General features: G+C 46.8%; 2 protein-coding genes across 3 annotated transcripts; one reads left to right on the top strand and one right to left on the bottom strand.

Annotated features, from left to right (window-relative positions):
- Window positions 1–89: 89 nt before the first annotated feature.
- PSMC3 (proteasome 26S subunit, ATPase 3) lies at window positions 90–8,721 on the top strand. Its single transcript, XM_071744934.1, has 12 exons — window positions 90–339; window positions 423–503; window positions 5,022–5,147; window positions 5,826–5,930; window positions 6,022–6,084; window positions 6,510–6,647; window positions 6,760–6,903; window positions 7,109–7,257; window positions 7,733–7,829; window positions 7,946–8,091; window positions 8,300–8,381; window positions 8,493–8,721. The coding sequence occupies exons 1-12, from the start codon at window positions 313–315 to the stop codon at window positions 8,601–8,603; spliced, it is 1,269 nt and encodes a 422-aa protein (XP_071601035.1). The 5' UTR covers window positions 90–312; the 3' UTR covers window positions 8,604–8,721.
- Window positions 8,722–9,155: 434 nt separating this feature from the next.
- LOC139796614 (transmembrane protein 178B-like) lies at window positions 9,156–20,883 on the bottom strand. Of its 2 annotated transcripts, XM_071744938.1 has the most exons (4): window positions 20,240–20,881; window positions 14,219–14,332; window positions 12,836–12,973; window positions 9,156–10,770 (listed from the first exon to the last, which is right to left on the bottom strand). In XM_071744938.1, exons 1-4 carry the CDS (start codon window positions 20,616–20,618, stop codon window positions 10,526–10,528), a joined length of 876 nt encoding a protein of 291 aa, XP_071601039.1. In that variant the 5' UTR covers window positions 20,619–20,881; the 3' UTR covers window positions 9,156–10,525. The 2 variants fall into 2 exon arrangements, with proteins under 2 accessions (XP_071601039.1, XP_071601040.1); XM_071744939.1 differs by lacking the exon at window positions 12,836–12,973 and having other exon boundaries at window positions 20,240–20,883.
- Between the last annotated feature and the right edge of the window lie 1,016 nt (window positions 20,884–21,899).

Below are 21,899 nucleotides of genomic sequence, written 5' to 3'. Positions count from 1 at the left end.
GTCCCGCCCCAAGATGGCGCCGCCGCCATCACTCAGCAGATTCGGGCGCCTCCACGTGACCTGCGCGGCCGTTCCCCCCTCACGGCCCGAAGCGGCAGATTCGGCAGAACCCGCGGGGCCACTCTCTGGGGCTGGGAGGGCTGAGGAAATAAAAGGGGGTGCGGGACCCCGCTGACTCCCGCTCCACTGCCTCTCTCCCACATCGCTGCCTTCTTTCCGCCTCTCTGCCTCCCTCCCTTCCTGTTTGGCGGGGCGAGCAGCGCCGAATCTGCCGGCCGGTGCCTGCCGCGCGGTGCGGGGTCTGGGTGCAAAATGGCGTCGGTGTGGGACGAGTCTGAGGTGAGGGCCGGGGTCGGGGGCTGCGGGGCCGGGGAGAGGCCCGGGCCGGGCCGGGGGTGACGCGGCCGTTGTGTCCCCCGCAGGATGGAGTCGGCGAGGAGGTGTTGAAGATGTCTACGGAGGAGATCGTGCAGCGTACGCGCCTCCTCGACAGTGAGATAAAGGTAGCGGCTGAGGGCCGGGGGCTCTGGGGCCGGGGTCGTTTGTGTGCGGTGGGGCCGCCCTCGGGAGCCCGGTGCTGCTCGGGTTTAGCACTGCCGTGGCGGTAGGGAAAAACAAGATGCAGTTAACTGGGTCGAGAAGGGTTGGCTGAGGAATAGTAAGCCTTGAAAATAGAGAAGAAATGTTAGAAGGAAGGAGCTGAGGGGATGGTTGTTCTGCAGAGCCTTCGATATTTTAGCCGAGGGTGCACAAGCCCTTGCAGCTCTTGTAGAAGTGAGTTTCACGGCCTGGGTGAGGTAATTGTGGTTGGAAGAGACTTTGAGACTCGAGTGGAGCTCTTGGCCTTCTGTGCCACTGCTTGGCTGTCACCAGAAGGATAAAGATTTGCTTTATTTACCACATAGGTGTCTCTTGTTGCAATCACGGAACCACAGAATGGTCAGGGGTTGGAAGGGACCTCTGAGGATCATCCAGTCCAACCCCCTGGAGCTGGTTGGAGAGGAATCCATTCAGGGGGATCCTGAATGTCTCCAGGGATGGAGACTCCACAACCTCCCTGGGCAATTGATGTTGTGTTACCCTCAGAGTGAAGAATTATTTTCTCATATTTAATTTGCATTTTGGGTGTGACAGTTTGTGTCCTTTACCCCTTGTTCTGTCTCTGGACACCACAGAGAAGAGTCTGGACCCATCCTCCTGACACCCAGCCTTGAGATATTTATTAACACTGATAAGATCCATATGTATTTGTTGGTTGTCTCCTCTGCCCACTGTGCTGTGCTGTGAAGGGTTTGGTTCTATCTTCTCCAGCTGAACAAGCCCAGCTCCCTCAGATGGTTTTCAGAGGGCCTCCTGCCCAGCTTGGTGTCCCAGTGCTGAACCCAGTCCACTTCATCAATGTCTGTGTCGTGTGAGAGTTCCAAAACTGGAGCTGTAGATAGGATCTAACAAGTGCTGAGTAGGGAGTAATAATCCCTTGCCTCCACCTACTGGCTGCTCTCCTGTTTGCTGTTTGCCACCCTGCCTGTCCTGGCACGTTGCTGATTCAGTGTTGTCCATGGGGACCCCCAGGTCCCTTTCTGCAGAGCTGCTCCTCAGAGGGAGTCACTGCAAGGTGTGTTTCATCCCCAGGTGTGCCCTTGAATCCTGTCATCTGTCTGTGTGTCTCTTGCTCCTTCTCAGGGTCCTTCTGAGTGGCAGCCCTGTCCTTGACCACAGAGATTTTGGTGTCATCTACAAACATGATGAGACTGCTCTCCATCCCATTGTCTAGGTCTGGTTTTATGTATTAAATAGGACAGAAGTGGGTAGCCTGTCCCAAGAAACTGTTCTTTCACACAAAAGAACACTTTTAACCTTTTAAAGTCTCTCCAGCCCAGTGTTAGCAATATTGAGATAAATTATTTCAGAAATTCTGCAGGGCATCTCCATCCTGCTGCTTCAGCTTCTACAAGTGGTTTCAACTTGTGAACATACTTTCTTATTCTTTAAAGGCAGCAGAGGTAAACGTGCATCTTATTTTTAAACTGCAGAATAGAGGAAGGAGTGGAAGGAGTCTTCTCTATTTTACAGTAAGCACATCATAACTGAGGTGTCAAAAATGTTTATTGGCACCCTCCTGCACTCAGTTTTTCTTGAATGTTTCCCAGCCTGTGTTAAATCAAATTTTTGTGGTTTTGTGTAACAGATTCTGTGATGGCTTCTGCAGTGGTTCTGTCCTGTGGATAATTAATTATGTGTTACAGCACAGTGTTACACGTAAGCACCAAGAGTTTGTAAAATAGAGATTTTTTTTTTTAATAGAACTGTGAACTTTCCATTAAACAGAATCAGATGAACCAGCTCAGGTGTAACCAGTTCTTCCCAGACCATTTGGTGCTACAGTTGCAGCAGGGGAGTCACAGGAAAGGGGGGAAAATGTTGTGTGGGTGGGGTCAGCCAGGAACCACTGAGGAAAACACCTCCTTGCAGATAAATGTCCTTACCCTTATGTGATAACTGCAGGACTTTATTTTCTTAGAGGTGTTTTCCCTCACAGTCAGTAGTAAAAACATCAGAAAAATCAAAATTTATGTAGAGATGTAGGAATTGGAGTTCTCTGTCATGTTACTGATGTGTGTTTGGGGTTTTTTTTTTATTTTTTTCTTACAGAAAGGTTTTATAGCTTTTGGAAGCCTAGGCCAAGGTTATTTCAAACCCTAAATTACTGGTCATAAATGGAAAAAGAGAGTGGTGCCTCAGAGGTATGAAGATAACCCTGTTCTTGTGAGGGCAGTCAGACAGTGGAACTGTTGTGTAGTCTGTCCTTGGAAGTTTTCAAGAATCGGTCAGGTAAAGCCCTGGGAAACTCCACAGCTCCTCTGCTTGCAGCAGGAAGTTGTTCTAGAGACCCTTTGAGGGTTTTTCTCCACCTGAGTTTTCCCAGGAGCCCGAACTCCATTGTTTTCCCAGGGACCTGTCTTTCTGTGGGATACAAGCACTGGATATGACTCCAGTGTTCAGTGTTTGGTTTTTAAGGGAAACAAAAAGTATTTTTCCATTACAGAAAGGGTTGATATATTTGTTTCTCATACATAGGTCTTGGTCTGTGTGGTCTTGTCAAACGTAGCAGCTGTATAAAAATGGCACCTGTGTTTCTGTGTTCCACCTGTACCTGTGCACAGGTAGCTTAGCTCTTTGGGAAGCTGCTGCTGGTCTGCTCTCAGTGGTCACAAGCCCTGATTCTGTTGTTCCCTGTTTGTGCTCTCAGTTTATTTTGATTTTGTGCTGTGACACTTCCAGTTTAGGGGTTTTCTGGCTGTTTTTTTCTGTGCTGTTGCCTGTCATTGCCTCGGTGTTCTAGCGTGCCATTCATCCTTACACCCAGCAGCCCTCACCTGGGTGTGCAGGTGTGTGCATGCAGAGCTGCAGCTGCCTGGTTTGCTGTCTTGTCTCTCAAAATACAAACCACACGAGTGCCTTATCTGGGGCATGTGGCAGCCCTGTGATGCTCTGCTCAGGCTGAGGTGAGCAGCAGCACTGCTGTTACCATCCCAGCTGTTGTTTTGTGTTCTGATTGCAAGGAAAAATCAGTCACTGCTCACAGGAATTTACAGAAATAACAGGCGTAGGGATTTAAGTGAATTACAAAGGTTTATTTCAGGGAAAGGAGACAATAACAAGATTACATGGGGAAAGATTTTGCATAAATTAATAACTCTGGGGAGAGAGTTAGAGGAAAGGAAATGGAAAGGAAATGGAAAGGAAAAGGAAAAGGGAAGGAAAAGCAAAGGAAAGGAAAAGGAAAAAAAGGAAAGGAAAGGGAAAGGAAAAGGAAAAGAAAAGAAAGGATAATGAAAAAAGAGGAAAGGAAAAGGAAAAGAAAAAGGAAAATGAAAAAAGAAAGGAAAAGGAAAGGAAAGAAAAGAAAAGGAAAAGAAAGGAAAGGAAAGGAAAAGGAAAATGAAAGAAAAGGAAAAGAAAATGAAAGAAAAGGAAAAGAAAAGGAAAAGGAAAATGAAAGAAAAGGAAAAGGAAAGGAAAAGGAAAATGAAAGAAAAGGAAAAGAAAATGAAAGGAAAGGAAAAAAGAAAAGGAAAAGGAAAAAAGGAAAGGAAAAAAGGAAAAGGAAATAAAAGGAAAAGGGAAAAAAAAGGAAAAAAAGGAAAGGAAAGTGAAAGGAAAGGAAAGGAAAAGGAAGAAAAGGAAAAAAGGAAAAGGAAAGGGAAGGAAAGGAAAGGAAAGGAAAGGAAAGGAAAAGGAAAAGGAAAAGGAAAAGGAAAAGAAGCAATTAAGTTTCATCACCTTCCCTTGGCTCTGCTCTCTGTTGGGGGGGGTGTGTGTGTAGGACCTGCCCTTCCTGCCTGGCTGCTGTTTTCTGTTTTTTTTTTCTCTGCTGTTGCTGTCCCGCAGCCGAAGTGGTGAGAGAAGAAGGGGCAGGGGCAGAGAGAGCCAGGGCCTTCTCCTTTTCTCTTTGAGTTTTTATACAGCAAAAAGGGTCCCGTCCTTTCATAAATCACTGTTACACACTGGCAAAGATTTGCCATCCCAAGAACTTCTCTGTAGATTATTGTAATCCTGCAGTCCTTGTTAAATTTATTATCTTTGTCTTGACAGTGTGCCAGGAGACCTTCTGATCAGCATTCTTATCTTTAGGTGCCTGTCAGGCATGATACAAAACAGAAGCTAGTTAAGTTTGGGGTAAAAATCTGTTAATCGAGAATATGTTTGATATATGTTTAAAAGAGTAGAAAGAATACCGATTCGAGAGATACATACTTTATTTTTTCTAAGTGTTTACATCAACTGGGAAGATATTACTTATTGCTGTTGGTTAGCTGGAGGCCACCATATACTGAACTAACCAATTTTGGCTACTTTGTTGGATTTTTAAATTTGTTTAATTTTTTAATTTTATTATTACATTTTCCTGTATACCCACCATTCCCTCAGACTTGGGTCTTCGAATAATGTATGAATTTGATCTTGCCTTAGTCCTCTGGTGTTGTTCCTATCTCTTGCTTCTGTGCCCTGATTCCCAGATCATGAAGAGTGAAGTACTGAGAGTGACCCACGAGCTTCAGGCCATGAAAGACAAGATCAAAGAGAACAGTGAGAAGATCAAAGTGAATAAAACCCTGCCATACCTTGTCTCCAACGTTATTGAGGTGTGTGCAGCAACAGGAGCACAACAAGGATGAGATGGGAGATCATCAGTAATTTGAGTTGTGCTTTGTTCTCAAACTACTGATGCTCCCGGAGGATTTTCTGTTGGTTGTGTTTGTGACACATCACTTGCTTCCTTCCTGTCTGGGTGGTTCTGCAGGTGGTGGCTGCTGTTCATGAGGGGGGGGGATGCAGCCTCACTTCATGTGGACTTGGGTGTGTGAAGTTTGGTACCTGCTTTCTACATCTTGTGACACAGTGACAGCAAACTGGTGGCTCTTTCACTACACCACATTCTTTCTGTAATTCAGTAGATTGACTGATAGACCAAAAAAATGCTGGGAGTCTACTGTTTTTTTGAAAAAGGAGGCTGGTTTTGAAATGAAATTAATTTAAAGCTTTATGTGAGGTGCTGTAATGGGAGGAGAAGCTGGTGCCATTAAGGCACTGCTTTGTTCTGAACTTGATAGTGACTTTCTGTGGCTCGTGTGTGCTGCTGCATGAGGAAAGGAAGAAGCTGATTTGTACAGGAGGGCTTTAATGCTTTCAGAATTCCACTGCTGATGGATAATGAGAAGTTTTATTTCTCCTACTGCATGTAATTGGGCAGTGTTGATCCTACTGGGGTCTTCCTGGTAGCCTGGTTACATTGTGAGGAAACCTCTGCCTCTGGCTTTCAGCTGCTGGATGTTGACCCCAATGACCAGGAGGAGGATGGAGCAAACATTGACTTGGATTCCCAGAGAAAGGGCAAGTGTGCTGTGATCAAGACCTCTACACGCCAGGTAAGGCCTACCTGGGTGTGAGGAGTGCTGAAAAGGAGCTTCTCCTCTCACCACTGAGCCGGGTTTGCTCACTTTGGCCTCTTTCCTACAGACATATTTCCTGCCTGTTATTGGGTTGGTGGATGCTGAGAAGTTGAAGCCTGGAGACCTAGTGGTGAGTGGTACTGGCCAGAAAATTGCTCATGTCTTGTCCTTTAGAGAGGAGACAAAGCTCTCCAGGCTTCTCCAAAACCATTTCTGCACTAAAATTTTAATTAAAAGATATTAAAAGATACATATTTATAGTATAGAAAAGTTGTTTGGGGAGGTGGGGGTGATTTTTTTATGTATGCAGTTAGACTGAAGATGTAATGTAGCTATCACCTAATAAACCTTCTAAAAACCAATCTTTTGTATCCCTTAGGATCCCTCTTTTTAAAAAAATGTGGCAGTTTAGTTGTGGCACTGTCCACTGTGCTGTGGTGGTTTGAGGAGCCATTTCCAAAGCTGGTGATTCCTGCATCCTACAGGTCTAGAGAGTCAGCTTTGATTGTGTTTTTATTAGTGGGAATGTTGAAAGCAAAGGACTCGTGTTTACAGGGGGTGAACAAAGACTCTTATTTGATCCTGGAGACTCTGCCTACTGAGTATGATTCCCGGGTGAAAGCCATGGAGGTGGATGAGAGACCCACAGAGCAGTACAGTGACATCGGGGGACTGGATAAACAAATCCAAGAGGTGATGCTTTGTGTTTATTTTCTGGTGGGACTGAGGACAACAATCTTTGGACTTCAGCTCAGAGCAGTGGAGTAGAATGAGTTTGTGTATTAATATTTTTCTTTTGCTGTAGCTGGTGGAGGCCATCGTCCTGCCAATGAATCATAAAGAGAAATTTGAAAACCTGGGCATACAGCCTCCCAAAGGAGTCCTTATGTATGGGCCTCCAGGAACAGGGAAGACCCTTTTAGCTCGAGCATGTGCTGCCCAGACCAAGGTAAAAGGAACCTTTGGAAGCGTGAGCTGCTGTAGAATGGTACCTGAAAAAAAGTAAGAGCACCTCTACGGGGAGTGGGGTCGTGTATACAAACTGGTGCTGCAAAGGCTGGTGGTTGGTTGCTTGTTTCAATTAATGTCACCTTGTAGTACTCAGAACTGACCCTGTTGAGAAATGAGGCCCGGGATTCTGTCTCATTTCCCAGGCTACATTCCTCAAGCTGGCAGGCCCACAGCTGGTGCAGATGTTCATCGGTGATGGTGCTAAGCTGGTCCGTGATGCTTTTGCTCTGGCCAAGGAAAAAGCTCCTTCCATCATCTTCATTGATGAGCTGGATGCCATTGGCACTAAAAGGTGAGGAGATGTTGTAAATCTCTCGGGAGCTGCTGCTTTACAGCCCCCTTTGCCCATGTGTGAGGGAAGCCAAGCTTAAAGCACAGCCTGCTTGGAAACACAGTGTCAGGCCAGTCACGGACAGCAGTTGGCACAACCCTTGGGTTCATAAGTGAAGTTCATGAGACTCAGGATCCATCTGATGGGCTCCTGCTGTTCCAAACTGTTTCCTGATGCTTACATCAGGCACACGGAGGTGTTTACCCTCATTTACCTGGACAACATTAAGCTCCATTCAGCTCTAAGGATACAGTGCAACTCAGCTGTTGCTGACAGTTATTCCAGGCACACTTCTTGGGAAGGTGCAACTTTCTGTAGTTTCTAGGATGAACCTGGAAGACCTTGGCCAAGGAACTGCAGTCATTCTGTCTTTTGATGTGACTGACCCCAGAAGGGCAGGTTGACACTGATAGTTTTACCTGTGTTTGCTCCTCAGGTTTGATAGTGAGAAGGCTGGTGACCGGGAGGTGCAGAGGACCATGCTGGAGCTCCTTAATCAACTTGATGGTTTCCAGCCCAACACGCAAGTCAAGGTTGGTGTCTTGCAGAGTGCTGCTGAGGTGCAGGGGATGGAAACCATGGGGGGAAGCTGGGGGAGAAGAGGCCTGTCCTGCAGGTGCCTCAGAGTGATGACCCTGTTTCTCTTCAGGTGATTGCTGCAACCAACAGGGTCGATATCTTGGACCCAGCGCTGCTCCGCTCTGGACGACTGGACCGCAAGATCGAGTTCCCGATGCCCAACGAGGAGGCCAGAGCCAGGATTATGCAGATCCATTCCCGCAAGATGAATGTTAGGTATGGAACAGACGTGGCAGACGTGGCCCTCTGGGGCTGTTTGTCACCCACCTCAGGGCTGTTTGTCACCCACCTCAGGGCTGTGTGGAGTGGTAGCTGCTCTCTTGTGTTGAGTACTCAGGGCTGGGTTTTCAGGCAGCTCCACACTGTGCTTTCTGTATCTGTACATGTTCTCAGAGTTTTTCTTTTCCCCTCCTGCACACACCAGTCCTGATGTCAACTACGAGGAGCTGGCTCGCTGCACAGATGATTTCAATGGAGCTCAGTGCAAGGCTGTGTGTGTGGAAGCGGTGAGTGCCAGCTGGTGCTGACAGGAGAGAAGTGTGATTGCCAGCATGGGGTAATTATTTTGAGCTGATGTGGTGCTCCTGTGCCCCTCTAAATGCTGTCTCGTTGAGCAGGGGATGATTGCCCTCCGCCGCGGGGCGACCGAGCTCACCCATGAGGACTACATGGAAGGAATCCTGGAGGTTCAAGCAAAGAAAAAAGCCAACCTGCAGTACTATGCCTGAGCTCTGCCCAGTCCAGGTTGTGGCCTTGGCAGAGGACAGGACCAGACTGGACTGTTCCAAACTTTTTGTCTGGAAAAAATAAAGTGTTTGGGGTTTTTTTCCCCCCTACTAAAACCAACTCCATGCTGTGTTGGGACTGTTGCCCTTGCTCTGTGGTTCTACATGTACAAAAGGTGAGAGCCCCCTGTTCACAGTGCCCATCGTGCTGCTTTTGGAGCTGTCTCCTGCTGGAACTGAATTAAATCCTGCTCTGCTGCTGCTGGATGAGGACTGACAGGTTCTATTGCAGGAAGTGTATTTTGAAACTGGTGACCTACAGCTCAGACAGCATTCCCTGTTTGTTCCCATGCATCCAGGTAAGACTGTACAGCTTTGTTAGAGTCTTTGAAACTTCTGAACTAACACTCATTCTGCAAGAAGTGAACTCAATCCACACGTGAATGGTGTTTTAACTTTGTCATTTAAACTTAACCTCTGGAAGTAGTGACACCAATGCTGGTATGTGTGTGGTCAGTCTGGTAATTAGAAAGAATTCAAGGTTTCATCCACTGAGCAAGTCTTTCAGTACTTTTAATGCCAGTTGAGAATTACAACTTCCATTTAAAAATTACACTTTTCATAAATACACTGACTTTAGCATTAATTATCTTACATGCCACTGTATTGTATTTTAAATACAATGTAAACATCTCCAAATGCTGGCCATCTTACCTTTACCTGTGCAGTTTTTAGACTCTTGGGAGAGAAAGGGGCAGGGACATGAGGGAAAAAGAATAGAGGAATGAAAATAAAATGCACCCCAAAGTACTTTGGCTGATGTTCCTGAGTTAGCCCTAGTACTTGCACTGGTTCCAAGGTCCTTACTGCTTGTTTTGGAGAGGGAGCTTGTTCCAGTTGAGTGTGTTCTTCATGTTCTGTGCTCAGGGGGCATCTGACATCAGAAAGGGCCAAGTGGTGAAGTCAGCAGAAGCCACACGTTCCTGAGGAAAACACGTTGTGGTTCCTTTGGATGTAAATATTGGAGGGGGCTGTACATCTGCTATTGGAGCAGTGCTGCTGTTTGAACTTGGGGAGAGTTACCTCCTTTCATAGGAGCTGAACCCACAAGTTGCTTGGAGGGTGAAGCTGATGCCTGCAGCTCCAACTATGAGGTACCTTAAGAGATGTACTGACCTCTAGTGGAATAGTTCCAAGCTGCATACCTCTCCCCGTTAAAAGAAGGTATGTTAGTTATCCAAATAAGTAACCTTAAGCTGGGGAAAACTTTCCCCTCCTTTCTAAAGCCAGTAAGAGGTGTGGTTTGGTTTTGTTTAGTTTTTTTTAGAGCCTTGCTTCTCAGTTACAGCTGGCTCCTCTTGGAACCAGCTTCAGTAGTAAGTAAATAGCTGATACTACAGCATGGAATAGCACAGATTTCTGATTTAAATTAATACTAAGAATGGGCTAATTCTTTGGCCTAAACCTCAGCTTAGATCAAGGTCCTTTTGGGAAATGATGGCCTGAGCCAACACCAGACATGCCTGTTGCAAAAGTGTTCAAGCCAACTTCACGTAGCTCCTTGCCCTAATTTGGGTCTGAATTACACAGACCTGCAGCAATAGAGTTGGTGCGTAAACATCCCTTACAACTGGACAATAACAGGACCATGGAGGTACAGTTCAAAAAAAACCAAACAGCACAAAAAAAAGACACAGCCTTGGACTTACTCCCTTGTAAACAGAAGAAAACCAAATCAAAGGAACTGTCCCCCTTAAACCATCAATGAGCAGATCGGCACTAATTCCAACCTGGAGTGAACTGCAATGTCTGTGTCTGCATCCCACGGGCTGATAGTCCCACAGCTCTGGCACAGCTCTCCACACGCTGCTCCACACAGCTCTGCCCAGACCGCACTTTCCAGAGTCTCCTCGCTTCCGCTGTGGTCACACAGCCCCATTTTCCTGTCTGGGTTTTTGTACGGATGCCCGGGAAGTGTTGAGTGATGGGGCCAATGTGCAGAGGAACCCAGCCAGCAGGGTGAGGCCCAGGCCCCCCCAGGCACAGAACATGGACCAGCCATAGCCATGACTGATGTCCTCTGGCAGCCCATAGACGTAGCGAGGGTAGCGGGACAGCTCAAAATTGATCCCAGCCACACAAGTGCAGAGTGAGATGATGCAGCATGTGCCTGCAGGAGGGAAGAAAGAGGTCAGTGCTCAGGTTAATTTTGCTCTGTTTTTTTCTTTTTTTGTTTTTTTTAGTCCTCCCAGTCACTCTTACAAGGCTTGAGAAAAAAAAAGCAGCAAAATATGTAGGACAACAGGATACCTCACTTCCCAGATGATAATCTATAGTGCCTTGGCTCTCTTTGTTGCTATTTCGAGTGCAGTTGTGGAGCTATCAGGCTTCAGTTCTCCTGAGGCTTTTACCAATTTCCAGTGACCAATGTAATCAGGTTCTGGGCAGTGCCCCCCTGTGGTGTCAGGTAACCAACAGAAGCCCAGGGCTTCAAAGTGCACTGCCTGGGTGCACCCAGGCCCACAGCAAGGGCACAGACTTTTGTCACCTGCTGCACAGTCACTAAGCACCTCTATAGAGGAGTGGAAAGGAAACCAAACAACCAGCCAAAGCATCACAGTACAAGGCACTCTAATATGTCTAATACAGACCAGTAGAGTAGACTCATGGATGAGGTGAACATTCTATTCTCTCCAGCTCTGGGTCTGTGTCTAAATACTAATGGCAGCTCTTAGTGCTGAAAGCAAGCCCATCACGGGAGGGGCTGACACAGGATCCACTCTTCTTGTTCCCTTTGGAGTATTTTACACTCTCACTGCTGAGTGAGAAAGAAATTAAAATGTTCCCAATGGAACCTGCAGTTAAGTAGCATGTAAGAGGATCAAGGCCAGCACAAGCCTAACTTTCAGCCTTCCTAGCATCACACCATGTCAGCAGGGTGGTTTTTTCTATACAGCTGCCCAAAAAGCCACCTTGAGAAGGCTTGTTTATTAGCAAGGGCAGATTTTGCCCTCCCCAACCTCCCCTCCAAACCAGTGTCACACCTACTTGTTTAATTGAGGTGTTTAATTGCAACTCCTTCCTTGCTTGCAGCCATTAGACACTGGCACCGGGCCTCTAGCACAGCAGCTCTGGCTTTCAAGCAGAGCCTCATTTTTTTCATACTTGAAGGCTGCCTGTTTATTCTTGCAGTTTTGAGTTCAAGCTTGCCCTTTTGGTGCATTTGTTGCTGCTATGCCCCTTTCAAATAAAGAGGAAACAACTGCCTATGTTTGATCTGAATAATCAAAGGTCAGATTAAAAACCTTTGAGTCTGTTCCCAGCTAGGAGGAACAGAGATAACACCTCTGGCAGGCACTGGCATGACTTCACCTCTGTGCTTGGCTGGGTTTGGACTTCATTGTTACCCAAAGATGTTAACATCTCTGAGCAGCAGAAAGGTCTTTACAGTGATGGTTTGTTTGTTTGTTTGTAAGATTCCTTAGGGAAAACTGAGCTGAGCTGTCTGACAGGAGCTGCAGGCTTCACACACTCATTATCATAGAATCCTAGAATTGGCTGGGTTGGAAGGGACCTCAGAGATCATCAAGTCCAACCCTTGATCCACTCCCCCCATGGTTCCCAGCCCATGGCACTGAGTGCCACATCCAGTCTCTTTTTAAGTATCTCCAGGGATGGAGAATCCACCCCTTCCCTGGGCAGCCCATTCCAATGTCTGATCACCCTTAGAAATTCTTTCTAATGTCCAACCTAAACCTCCCCTGGCACAACTTGAGACCTCTTGTGCCCTCTTGTCTTGCTGAGAGTTGCCTGGGAAAAGAGCCCAACCCCCCCTGGCTCCAACCTCCTTTCAGGGAGTTGTAGAGAGTGATGAGGTCTCCCCTGAGCCTCCTCTTCTCCAGCCTCAACACCCCCAGCTCCCTCAGCCTCTCCTCATAGGATCTGTGCTCGAGTCCCTTCACCAGCCCAGTTGCCTCCTTTGGACCTGCTCCAGGAACATGTACACAGTCCTGTGGCTACACACCAGCTTTCCAGAGCAAAAGGCCCAAATCCAGCAGAAATATGCAGATACCCCTGCAAGCACAGGTCCTGCCCCAGGGTGGAAGTGGTAACACTGCTGATGTGCTGCACTAAGGAACAGCTTGGTGTGTTTGCTGCGGGCTGATGTTACTGTCAGGAGCACCAGCCCAGCCAGCTGGGGGTGGTGACCATGAGTAAAAGCAAAAGGCTCTCACCACCCATGAGGAAGAGCAGCCCAGCCACGTACTGCATGAGCTCCTGCTGTTTGCAGCAGCCCAGCACACCAATGATCCACCCAAACAGGATGATGGAGACTGCCATGCCAATGAAGCCTGCTGTCATCCTCCGCAGATCTGAGGAAAGAGAGGAGAAAAGCAAGGAAGAAGACATGAAGGTGGCAGCACGCAGACAGGACAGCCAGGGGAGACTTCAAGCAGACTGAGATTTGTTGGGTCTTAAGTTTGTACTTCACCCATGGACTCTTCCTCATGTAGCTGCTTTGAGGTAAACAGTGCCCATTACACAGAAACAAAGGGAATCCAACAGATTGGACTCCCTTCTGCTGGACAGTGCACAACAAGAGCCTGTCCTGACCAATAAAACACGGGCAAAATGCTCCACAGCATGGGATGGAGGGGTGCAGGATGAATTTAGCAACAACTGGCAAATGTTGATGCGGTGAGGGCTTTTTTGTGTGTGTGCGGTGTGCTTCTTTGAGATGAAGTTTGCTGCTTGAGTGTCTGCTAAAAATAGAAATAAAAGGAGAAAGGACACAGAAGAGAACTAAAGGCATAGCACACAGAATCCTAGAATAATTTGGATTGGAAGCACATGAAAGGCTGATAGTGTGAACTGAAGAGAGGACAGTGGGAGGACAGAAGCAGACAGCAAATCAATGCACTATGATGGGAGCAACTCCAGTAGAAGGTCAAAAAAAAAAGTATCTTGGACACCAGTGATATGAACAGCACTTTGTTATCCATAATACAAGTGCTGTTCTTGTCTATTAGTTCAGTCCCTAACTGGGTATCCTCATCAGTGAGGCTCATATAACAGGGGCTAGGCAGAATTATGTGAGGCAACAAAACCAGACAACAAATATAGAGAGAAACAATAGCAGAACAGACTGATTAAATCATTCTCAGTGACAGGCTACAGGTCAGCCATCTGTGTGGGAAGGACTTGGGCACAAGGCAGCTTGTGGGCCAGGAGCTGGTAACAGGAGGTTGCAAAGACAAACAGAGATGTTCCCTTGCAGAATGATTGTCATGGAACTGCACCAGGTCACTGGTGTGTGTGCAGAGAAAGGCAATAAGCTCTATACAGCCTGTATGGTGATGCAGCAGCTTTGCAGTAAGTCCGTCTCCAGATCCAGAATATGATTACACCTTGCAACACACTACACATACCTCTGCATTCCTGAGTTCATCTCTTAAGCACCTCCAGTTACACTGCCAGCTGCTTGCCCTTCCTCACTAACAAATCTGTATTTATGCTTCAATCCCAGTGGTGCCAGGCTGATCCAGAGCCCACTCCTGGCATTGCATGAGGGCACCAAGCAATCCCAACAGCCCGGGGCACTGCTGGGGGTTACTTACGGAGCGCGTGCCACTCGTCCTGCCGGATGGTGTTGGTGATGTTGACGGGCAGGTTGCGAGGCAGAGAGCTGGAGGTGTAGTGGTACTTCACAGCAGTGCAGCGCTGAATAACTCCTGGAACAGACATCAGTGTCAAACAGTGTGAAACCCTGTGCCTTGCACTTGATGCTGCGTTGGTTGGTCCAGCACACCTCACACAAAAGCCTCAGTCTGGTAATAGAGCAAACATAACCTAAAAAGAGCTGTTTGCTTCCAAGGGTTTGAAGGCTTGACCAGGAGGGGCGGAACCCTGATATGAAGAAACACCAGCAATGAGGGAAGAAGGTGCTGACCCAGGCAAGCTCCAGGTAAGCCACTGGTAAACAGTTTCATAAGTTTCCTAGATGAACTGGTACCATCTCTTTTACCTGTCTGTAAAGAAGACAGAGATGAATCACTTCAAAAATTTTGACTGAACGCTGAGAAGTGAGCTGCATGGGAGAAAAGTTTGAATTTACTCCTGTATTTGTTGTCTCTTTACTTTCAATAAACAGTGGCACCCAAGTACACTTATTTCTATTATAACTTAAAGCAAAGCCCTCACCCTGCACAGCAGTGCACTCTTGTTGTGGCTATTTCAGAACAAATCTGTGTTGCTGCCTGAGCAACTAGATCAGCCAGACAACCCAGGAACAGAGGGTGCCATTTGCATTAACAACTTACACCATGTACCACACATCACAGTATCTAAATTTTACCTATATTAAATTTCACCTGTAACAATTAACTGAATTCTGTTTCAATACTGATGCAATTTACGTGTTGTTGAAAAATGTGGTACAAAATAATGACATCAGATTTTTTAATTACGATTCACTAGATTCATTAAAAGTAAGATTTATGCTCTTAGATCTTCTGATCATAAAAGTACTATGCATATAGCACTAGTTTATGTAAGAGCAAGGATTACTACTTTTATAGCTCATTAAAGAAAAGTCAAATACTAGAGATGTACATCCCTTATGATCAAAGCCATGGATTCAGCTCAAATGTCACTGAGAAGATGTTTGCTCTATATTATTACAAGAGTTCACATGTAGACTAAAAGTAAAACCTTTATACCTTCTTATACAAATCTCATTATTTAGAAGTTTTCAAATACCAAATCATCCTGCCTCTGGCTTAAAAACTACTCCTAATCCTTTCCTCCCCAGAATTCAAAGTGCTAATTTTATGTAGGTAGCACATAAAACTACAGTAAAACAGCAAGTCTGCACAACGAAGAGCTCAAGAGTTAACAAATTTTAGGGTTTATTTTCTGACCTCCAAAGCCTTCTGATTATACCATCACAAGCTGTTTTCCCAATAAGAATCCTGTTTCTCTGAGAGCACAGGCTGAACCTGTTCTGGTCTGAACCACCACAGGCAAAACAAGGGAGGGTTTCTGTGGGTCTGCTAGCTGAAACAGCACAGCGAGAGTTATGGGTTCAAATAAGCAGTGAGGGGATTTCTCAGCTGAGTATGCACCCAGTTTCTCTCAGAAAATTACAATATGCACTCAGGGAAACCTCAGTAGCCAGATTTTGCATATGCAGTCACCAGTTCATGCTTCCCATTTTCTGAGTGAATCTCTAAGCCTAATCTACAGAGACCCTATGTGCTCCAGTATGGCTGGGTACTGAATTCAGAGCGACGTCACACCTTGTTCTTTAAGCACTCAAGAAAAAAAATATATTAAAAAAACCTAAAAATCAGGTTTGCAGTCTCAAAGGTATCGTGAAATCAAAGGTACCTGTAAAGTACTCCAGTACTTTGTCCTAAGCCCTTTACATACCTTGAATCCCAGTCTGTAAGAGAGAGTACCCTGCCCTCCACTTCTTTTTTTTTTATAACACTCAGATAAGCACCATGAAAAAGCCTGCCAAAATTAAAAACTTTGCCTTGTGAACAACAAGTAAGTGAATGGTTGTCTTTTTTGGCACACAAGTTGAGAATACAAGGCAGAAGGGGGCAGGTGTTCATGCCATTAACTTACCATGAAGTACAAGTACAAAAAAAAAGGTTAAGCCTGATCCAAGTGTTTCCTAGGGGCAGTAAAACAATACTGTGAAAGTTGCACCACATGTAGAATCTTCTTAATTAAAAAATAAACAGAAGAAGCAACAAACTTCCTCCAGCAGTGTCACTTTCATAGCCTAGCTACATGCCTGCACCCTCCCACAGCCATCATAGCTTCTCACACCTTGTCCTCAATGCACTGGGATTTTTTTCCCAGCCAGGACTGCAACTGCAGATGGGTTCCCCTCCTGTACCCTCCACAGTCTTTGGGACACCCTGGACAGGTCCTTTCTCCCAACCAAACAAGAAGGCTGGGACAGATCAGAGGACACTGGTTAGAAAGCTTTTCTGCACCTCCAGATAGCCAGGCAGGGCACAGGCAGCTGGAAACCCAGCTCCAGGCCTGCTCTGACACAGCCAACATGTAATCCTGGGCTCAGCACAGGCCAGCATTCTCACAGTTCAGTCCACATCTCTCTTTGACTTCCACAGATGTGGGTTTCCTTCTCTGCACTGCCTCTGCCTCAGCATTATGAGGAAACAGAGTTCTCATTTTCAAGGCCCAGTCCAGAGCAGTTTGCCTCTCACACAGCTGGCAGAAGCCCTCTCCTCCTGACCATGAGCAAGGTCACTAAGCTATTACATGAGGTCTGGCTTTCCCCTCCCTCATGCCCCTGGAACCAAGTGGCCACTGAAGCTCCTTGGCCTATTCGTACCATTTCTGCCCAGGGTTGTGGAAAAGCATCACAGCTATGAGAGCACCCTGTCCACATCACCACCCACTAGATCTGGTACATCAACCTGCCTTTAAAACATCATCATGACTCTTACAGATATTTACTCAAAGAACATAGTTACCACCATATTTGGCCATGACCAGACAGATAGAGGCTATTAAATATGCCATTATAATGGATATTCTTACAGATCTCACAGTCATTCCTGGAACTCTTACCATCAGTTGGAAAGGACAGGATCTACAGGCACCAGGAGTAAGCAGTTTTCCCTCAAGGGAAACAAGTTTTCCCTCATTACTGCCTCAAACTGTTGTGTTTCTCTGCTTAAGCATCCAGTGGCTTTTCTCACTCTCTCAGCTACATCGTGGTACTAAGAAGTAATTTCTGCCCAGTATGTGTGAGACCTACCAGTCCCCCCTAGACTGTTTTCAGAGCAAACTTGAAAAGCAATGAAGTCCCCAGTTTATGGACAGTAATTAACCTCTTTTTAAATTCCTTCTATTTACTGGTGTTAAAATGCATGTTTTTCAAATGAACCCACCAAGCTACCCAAACCAGACTATTAGAATGATCTTTCCTAATTAATCACTCTCTATTGTAAACACTTTGTAAACAACACTCTTTTCATATTCATAGGAAAGACCACTAAACAGCAAATAATTAATCCCTTCAGGCCCTCACTACTTAGAAATTCTCTGTGCAAAATGTTTTTTTGTTGCAGCATCAGCTATCCAGATTGTAATCCACATAGCACAGGCTCTTAAAGATGATGTATAGTGGTCAAGGTCTTACACTCACAAAGTCCCACCCTACACACAGTTTACCCACCAAGTGCTTCAGTTCTTCAGCTGCTTTTACCAATTGCTCATCTCCATTTCCCCCATTTGGTTTGTACATTTTTCTTCTTTTGCCTTCTTAATTGCACTTGTAAAATGAAACTGGTTTTTCACAGTTACAAATCAGTGATCTTGCATTTTAAGAAAAGACACACATAATATTCCCTTCTTATATTTAAACATTTCCCACCTCTCAGTTTTGCTCTCATTTTTTTGATCCCTTTTAAATATATACAGCAAATACATTTTACATATTTTTAAAAATAGATATTCTATATAAACGTATGCATGTATATACATGATTCATTAAAATGCTCAAATATGAAAGTTTTCACAGGACTTGCTTTGTGTTAATAGCAGTAGATAAATACAGGATAAGAAACCCATGGATTTATCTAAACAGGTATGGACACTTGTGAATTTAGTAATTTATTCAAAACACAAGAGAGATCCAGAAAGGAAAGAACCTTATTACAGAGGTACTAAAAATGAGAAGTATAAACTTAGCAAAATTGCCATCAGACTTTCAAAAAAACAAAACAAAACACCCCTATTTACTACTCTGTCACTAGAGCCTATAAAAATCCCTAGTTTTAGGCATGTTGGGAACATTATAAGGGATCACATATCACCAAAAAGACAGCTGAAAACTTACTGCAAACCAAGGAGAAAATAGGAATTTCAGAAGTGCACAGTAGTGATGTTCAGCTCACACTGGAAAAAAAAAAAATCAACCTTTTTTTTCTCTAGGAAGCCCCAGATCTAGTACTGTGCATGAGAGAACAGCTAAGCAACAGCCACACCTGACCATCAGCTGGAAAAGGCTATTTAGTCCCAGCTGGCAGAGAAAAGAGAGAGACAGCAGGAACATGGAAATGCTGCTAGTAAAGCAGGGCAGGGGAAGGGATAAGAGAGTCCTATCTATTTAAAGATCAGAGTCTACCAGAGCTATTATTAATAATTTCCCTCTGTAAGATAGCAAATCTTTACAGTAGCAACTGCAGACCTAATAGGTCCCTTCCTATGAGGGAAGCAAGGCTTGCAGAGAAAGGTAAGATCTTTTATTAAAACAGCTGAAGAAAAAAAAAGAAAGTAGATGGAAAGCCTTTCAGATTCTGAGTCCCTCCAGTTTTACACATCATACCCTGAGGAAGATCATTCACCACCCTGTGACACCCTTGTACATGCAGAATTCAGACTCTGGCTTTTCTGTCTGACAGTTCAGTTACAGTGCTGGGAAAATACCACCAAAACAGAAATACTGAGGGCCAAACCAGTATTCTTCCCATCCCTTCCCCCAACCGTTGCTAATCAAAAGGAAGCTGAAAGCATTTAGCTTGATGTGAAGCACAAAAAAAGTAGATAAATATTTTACATGACAGGCACGATTAATAGAAAGAAATTTATGAGCTGCCTTTTAGTGGAATGGGATCAACATGAAAATCAAAATGAAAATGCACAAAATGGAACCTAGGAGATTAAGTAGAGGAAGAAGCTAATCACACAGCACTAGAGTTTCTAAAAAGAGTCACTGCTGCACGTTGGGAGGAACAAAGACAAGCTTCACTTCACAGTGCCAGCCTGACCATCCTCTGCTGTGCAGGACTGGCAGCACAGTTGGAATCCACACTGAAGAACTGCTCCCACTTTCTTAAGGCAGCATTCCCATCTTGTGCATCAATGGAAACACTTCTCCCAACTCCTACTCTCTCTGTGCTAATAAGCACCTGCTGGAACATTAAGTCCTCTTATTTATCATTAACCATATACAGCATTTCTTATCCTAGAGACTGTTTTAGATGGCATTTATTCTGAGTTAGTGGGTCAGCCCAGTACATTATTTGTACCATCCAATCCAGGAATTTTATTCATGCTTTGTGAACCACTTGGCTTTGTACCATGCACCACAACAGAAGACTCACATCTTTCTCTCATGCCACCCCTGGAACTCCAAGTGACATCTGCCACCATGAAGGCCTGACAACCCACTGCAGCAACAAGAACTCCCTTTCCCCCGGCTGCAAACATCTCAGAGCTATAAGCAATACTACACATTTCTCAGTGCTCAATACCAAGAAATTGTCGGGGTCAGCTGAACGCCCATTTAGACCTTGCCCGAGTACCAGGCCCTGCAGCAAGCCACAGAAGGGGCTCTCTGAGGACGCGGTCCCACCCACTGCTGCCGCATTCTAAGCAAACACGGAGGAAGCGAACAGGACCTCGGGATGGGGTCAGGGACACCCGGTGCCACGGAGGCCGTGCGGGGCTACATACACTCCCTCCCACCGACCCATTCCCGTCGCACCAGCGGCCGCAGCCCCGCCCGCAGCCCCGGGCCCCGGCAGCCGCGCTCAGCACCAGGGACAGCAGCGGGGCCCCGCCGCCTCCCCGCCGGTCCGGGGCCGCCCCACCTTTCCGGATGAGCTCCTCGCTGTCCGGTTCGTAGCCCGCGCGGTGGCAGCGCCTCCAGAGCCCCGAGACGGTGGAGTTGAAGCGGCGGCCGCAGTGCGAGTCCAGAGCGGCGGCGGCAGCGGCCGGGGCGGGGGCCGGGGGCCGCCCGGGCAGCAGGGCCCGCGGGGGCCGGGCGCGGAGCGGCAGGTGCGAGCTGGGCGCCGACATGGAGCCGGGCGGGTCGCTGCGCTTGTGGCCGAAGCCGCGGCAGCGCTCACGGTGCCGCCGCGCGTCCGTCTCGTACCAGGAATCCGTGCCGATGGCCACGGCCAGGAGGGCGAGGGCGGCAGCGGCCAGGAGCAGCCCGGAGCCGCTCAGCGCCTGAGCCGCGGCCGCCATCTTAGCGCGCCGGGGGTGGCAGGGGCGGGCGCTTCCCCTGCAGCCCGGCTGGGGGCCTACGCCCGCCGCCGCACCGCCCCCGGAAGGGAAACGGAGCGAGGAGCCAGCGGGACTCCGTTCGAGCTCGGTTCTACATCGGCGCAGCTGTCCCAGGGCCCTCCAGGCCCGGTCTCAAGGGGGTTTCGGGGTCGCGCCCGGTGAAGGGGTGGGAAGCGGAAACGCAGCCCCGGCTCCCGCTCCGCGGCACGAGGCGCCTCATGGCCCGCGCGCAGGGTAACGGCCGCTCCAACGGCCCCGTGCCGAGGGAACAGCGGCTCCAGGGACCTCGGCTCCTGCCTCTGGCTCCAGAGCTGCCCCCCGGAGCTGGGCTGGGCTGCCCGGAGCGCTGAGATCAGTGCTGATAACGTGGTGATGCGGTGGGGGCAGGAAGGTGAAACGTGCGTGAAACAGCAGCTTCAGGAGCAGCTGCATTTGGTTTTGTTTGATTACGGTTTCGCCTCAATCCTTCATTAAGGGTTAATGGAAAACAGGCTGAAAAACAGGTGGAATGGAAAACAGGTGCTGAAAAACGTCAATTTTACGCAATGAGAAGGAGGCTAAATCCAGGGCATTACCTAAGTGCAACGTTTCCAAGGGTACAAAATTCCTTTTGATCCTGTTGCTCTATGGGACTTTTCTTGCAGCTGCAGCTCTCTCCGTCCCCAAAGTCCCTTGTTAGGGCATTATTTTTTCAGTTATGGCTCCAGATAAAATGTAAGCCTAAATTACAAATTTCATTTCCTGCTTTTTAAATCCTTACTTTTCTTTGTTAAAAGGACTTCAAGTTGTTTCCCAGGAGTGAGCGTTCAGCTGTGGGACATACACATCCCATCCTCCTCCCCATCCTTCTCACTTCTTGCTGTCCCAGCCACAGAGCAAAACCCAGCACTTCTCCCAGGGACCTTTTCCAGAAGAGTAATACCCCTCTCCTATGCAGGAGAGAACTCCAGCACTATGTGTGGTGGAAACATTCACCAACCACAGATAATGCTTCTTTTAACCACATTTCAGCATGAACCTCTTCATCAGTGTGCCCTGGACAGAGGGACTTAGCATCCATGCAGCTGCACATCGGTGCCTTCAAGGCAGACGAATTGAAAGGGTTGCTGTCAAAACAATTTTCTTACACATACCAAAGCTAAATTAAGCCTTCTGTATCAAGAATGAAAAATATTTTTCAAGTACAATCACTGCTCTAGATAACATGGAAAAAAAATCCTTCCATTATAACAGCCATTTCCT

The sequence above is a fragment of the Heliangelus exortis genome, chromosome 5, assembly GCF_036169615.1.
Source record: "Heliangelus exortis chromosome 5, bHelExo1.hap1, whole genome shotgun sequence".
NCBI lineage: Eukaryota > Metazoa > Chordata > Aves > Apodiformes > Trochilidae > Heliangelus > Heliangelus exortis.
Note: the sequence above shows the minus strand (reverse complement) of the source record. Positions and strands in the feature narration are given on the sequence as shown.